This window comes from Corvus kubaryi, unplaced genomic scaffold (assembly GCF_017639235.1).
Source record: "Corvus kubaryi isolate FWS band 111438036 unplaced genomic scaffold, C.kubaryi_AGA036_p1.0 37334, whole genome shotgun sequence".
Classification (NCBI taxonomy): domain Eukaryota; kingdom Metazoa; phylum Chordata; class Aves; order Passeriformes; family Corvidae; genus Corvus; species Corvus kubaryi.
This window is the reverse complement of record NW_024581108.1, coordinates 24,615,782-24,620,155: the sequence shown is the minus strand read 5'-3', so window position 1 is coordinate 24,620,155 and position 4,374 is coordinate 24,615,782. Positions and strand designations below refer to the sequence as shown.

Sequence of the window (4,374 nt, the reverse complement as noted above, 5' to 3'; positions counted from 1 at the left end):
GGTGCAGGGGACAACAGCCCCACAGTGCAGGGGACAACAGCCCCACAAGGGGAACCAGCCCTGGAACCCCGCTGTGCTCCCAGCAGATCCATCTGAGCCAGCACCAGGGTCTCTCCCTTCTCCTGCCCTCTTGCCAATCTCCCCATGCTTCAACCAAACCCCTTGGGGCCCTGGATGGATTTTTCATGGCATGGACCACCCTGGATCTGGGACAAAATACCCCTCCCATTTGTGGAGCCCAGCAAGACAAACAGGAGCTGGGAATTTCCTTGGATCATCCTCAGGCCTCCAAGGGAGGCCTCGTCCAGGGCCAGAGCTTGGCCCCTAAGATCTGCCAGGGGCCATGCCAGGGCTCTTTGGGATGTTGGGGTGTGAGCATGGGACAAGCAGCCCTGGTGCCCTTCTGACAGCCCTGCTGAGGTTTCTCCCCGTGCCCAGCTCACTTGTACAGCTCTATCACCGGCTTGGCAGCATCTTTGTACTTCCTGAGCCGCGCAGCCACAGCCTCGGGCCTGTCGTCCTCGCGCTGCACCAGCGGCTCTCCCGTCAGGTCATCGACGCCCTGAGGGGACACAAAGCCACACAGGGACATCACTGACCCCATCACCCACCCTGCAGCTGCCAAGTGCCTTGCCCTGCATGCAGAAATCCCGTTTTCCTGGTGAACATTTAGCACAGTTCCTTACGGTGCTCAGAGCTTCTACCCAGGGTCGCTCCCCCGATGCCTCCTCAGGATCCCAGCTCCTGCGGAGAGCGGCTTCTCCCAGCTTTTCCTTCTGTGGATGGCTCCCAGGAGGCTCCAGAGGCTCTTACCTGGGTGTGGGGAGGGTTGAAGTCCATGTTGTAGACCCTGCCACTGGCTGGGTGCACCCAGCGGGCGCTCAGGCGATCCTTCAGCGTCTCGAAGGGGATGTTCAGGCTGATCACCAGGTCCAGCTCACAGATCCCATCCAGAGCCTTGGCTTGTCCCAGCGTCCGAGGGAAACCTGGGCAGGCAGCAGGACAGAAATTGGACTGAGAGGCTGGAAAGCAGCAAGGATGGAGCCAGACTCATCCGTCAGGCAGCTCCAGAGCTGCAGTCCCAGCCCCGCTGCGGCACAAGTGGTGTGAAAGGCAGACTCCACCATATGGCTCCGAGAAAAAATAGCTCCCACAGCACCAGCTCCCTAAATGTGACACCCAGGGCTCAGGTTTGCCTCAAAGAGGTGGCTGCTGTCCCTGCACGGGGGCTGGGGGCACGCAGGAGGACACAGGCAGTGGCAGAACAGGGATAAATGCTGGAATGACAAGGGAAAACGTGAAGGGAACAGAGTGCTGAGCACAGATTGGGGACAAGCTGCTGGTTTATGTGGAGGGCATCAAGGATACTGCAGTAAAATGGTCCTGAGCTCCTTGGAAAAGCCAGTGAGCAGCTGGAGCAGAGAATCACAGATCCCAGATTGTTTTGATTGGAAGGGACCTTAAAGACCTCAATAGAGCCCACAAGAAAGATGGAGAGAGACCTTATACAAGGACCTGGAGGGACAGGACACAGGGAATGGCTTCCCAGTGCCAGAGGGCAGGGATGGATGGGATCTTGGGAAGGAATTGTTCCCTGGGAGGGTGGGCAGGCCCTGGCACAGGGTGCCCAGAGCAGCTGGGGCTGCCCCTGGATCCCTGGCAGTGCCCAAGGCCAGGCTGGGAGCAGCCTGGGACAGTGGAAACTGTCCCTGCCATGGCAGGGGTGGCACTGGATGAGTTTTAGGGTCCCTCCCAACCCAAGCCACTCTGGGATTCTTTGATCCCCGTCCCAGCCCTGCTGCCATGGCCAGGCACCCCAGGCTGTGCTGTTTGCTCTCAGCATCTCCTCCCCCTCCAGCTCAGGTGGCTTTTGGGCTGGGATGGAGGAGCTGCTTCACACACGCACAGAGGTGGTGGAAGGTTTTTCCTGGCGTGTCCCCAGCCCTGCTGTGCTTCATGGAACACCCACCTCCTCTCCCTGCCCTTCCCTTTCCTGGCCACGTACTCAGCTGGACATGCACACACTGAGGGCTCCAGGAAGACATCCCTGCCTCTCCTCCCACCTCCAGGCTTTTCTCTCTCCTGGGACTGCCAAACCATTGGGAGCAAAGGAACGTTCCCAAGGGGGCTGGGATTTCCCCTCTGGACTCACCGTCGAGCAGCCAGTGCTGCTCCCGCCGCTTCTCCAGCTCTGCCATCATCACGCGTGTGATGACGTGGTCGGGCACCAGGAGGCCTCTCTCGAGGTACTGCTTTGCCAGGACTCCAGCTTCTGCTCAAGGCAAGAGAGAAAAACCCAAAAGCAATAGATGAGGAAAAAAGAAATCATGACATTTCCACTTAAAAAATATCACTCCCCCTCAAGTTCTGCTTGGCCTTCCAAGAGATTTCTGGCAGCGTCGCTCTGCTGGTGATGGAAAGGCCACAAGGTCCTTTTGGAGCTGGAGGAATGGGAATTCCTGAGATACCTGAGAGCAGGAACATGCTGGAGCTCAGCCAAGCCCTCAGCTGATGGAGAGAGAAGAACTGGATGTGCTCCTTTGGTTCGGGAGCTCTTTGGTTCAGGAGATGGCTCCGATGTGGTCACAGGTGACCCTGGCACAGGTAAGGACTGTCCCAAACACACCAAGCCTGCTTCCCATCCCCAGGCTTAAAGATTGCAGAGTCTCCACTTAAGAAAAGCTCAGATAAGAAAATGATTCCCAAGATCAAATCCTTAAGAACATAACTGTGGTAAGTGCACATTCCTGGGCTCCTGCCTGGCTCTCCCACATCCCTCAGCTGCTTCTGGAAGCTGGAGAGGGGCTTTGCACGAGGGATGGAAGGACAGGACACAAGGAACAGCTTCCCACTGCCCAGGGCAGGGTTATTTGGGATATTGGGAAGGAATTCCTCCCTGTGAGGGAGGTGAGGCCCTGGCACAGGGTGCCCAGAGCAGCTGGGGCTGCCCCTGGATCCCTGGCAGTGCCCAAGGCCAGGCTGGACATTGGGGCTTGGAGCAGCCTGGGACAGTGGGAGGTGTCGCTGCCCATGGCAGGGGTGGAATGGGCTGAGCTTTAAGGTCCTTTCCCACCTAAAGCATTCCATGATTGGAAGTTTGCTGTGATTTTCTTTCAGCCCCTCAGAAACACAAAGAAACCATTTGGAAAATGCAAATATTCTTTGTCCCTGAGCGTGACAAGTCCTGCTCCCGCCCCAAGGAGAGCTCCAGCCCCTTTCCTCTGGGAGCAGGACCCCATGGACACCTCCTCTGCTGTCTTCCCATAGCAGCTGCAGTAGCACTTGTCACCAGAAATGAACAATTTCATGATCTATTTTTTGCACCGTTTGTGGTGAGGAGAGCACATTTCAGCCCTCTCCAAGCGTGAGTCCTCTCTAAAAATAATCCCCAGGATCCTGCATTTGGAGGAGGCTCCGGCTCTCCAGGCTGCAGCGAGATGTCAGAGCGGGCAGCACGTGCACCTGGCTGGGGATGGATTCCTCAGCTGCAGGAGGGGTTTTTGCAAGATACACAATTCTTGGAGAGCGTTCATCTGATGATCTAAGGGGAAACCAGCCTGAACAGATCCTCCTGGGATCTGTTGTGGGGATGGGGCCTGCCTGGGAAACCGGGCAGGTGGGGCTCCCAGACAAGCCACGCTCCCAGGTTTAATCCAGAATCCAAAGAATCTGCTTGGAAAAGGCACAGATTTTTCCCCGCTGTGTGTGACGAGTCCTTCTCCCGGCACCAGAAGAGAGGTCCAGCCTCCTTCTGCTTGGACCAGGGCCAGGAGTACAGAATGTTGGGATCCAGCATCCAACCTGCCTGGGAGCGGGGCAGCGCTGACTCACGGCCCGCGGGGCTGAGTCACCGCAGGCACCGGCACCGCATCCCGCTGCCTCCGATCCTGGCAGGAATTCCAGCTGGCCCCGCGGGGAGCGAGCAGAAAACACCTTTTCTCAATGACAAGTTCTCTGTCACTGCCCAGACGTCACCAGCGGCGCTGCCGGCAGCATTCCTGCTGGGGAAAGCGAAGGGCACCGATGGAAAAAACACCCTGTGGATTATGCAACCGGCACGGAGCCCTCGAGGGCATCGACGCTATAAAAACATGTTTTTTGTGTTTTTTGGTATTTATTCACATGGCCTGCACGGTGCCAGAGGCTCCCAGGGAATGAGCTCGCTGGCAGGGCTGGGCTGCTCCTGGGAACAGCCGGAGGCCGCGGAGCCGGGAGCTGCTGGGCAAGGTCCGGCTGTCACCTGAGGAGGGATGGACATCCCAGGAGCTGGGAGCTGCCACAGAAGGTCCGGCTGTCACCTGAGGAGGGATGGACATCCCAGGAGTCTGGAGCTGTCACACAAGGTCTGGCTGTCACCCCAAGGAGGGATGGACA

The 4,374-nt window shown here is 57.9% G+C and overlaps 1 protein-coding gene across 1 annotated transcript in view; it reads right to left on the bottom strand.

Moving 5' to 3' along the window:
- Positions 1-4,374, bottom strand: part of AK4 (adenylate kinase 4) — an 11,489-nt gene that overhangs the window by 2,849 nt on the left and 4,266 nt on the right. The window contains exons 2-4 of the mRNA XM_042030920.1: positions 2,153-2,272; positions 814-986; positions 444-562 (exon numbers count right to left, since the gene is read on the bottom strand). Of these exons, the coding sequence (XP_041886854.1) occupies positions 444-562; positions 814-986; positions 2,153-2,272 (412 nt within the window). The remainder of the gene's footprint in view (positions 1-443; positions 563-813; positions 987-2,152; positions 2,273-4,374) is intronic.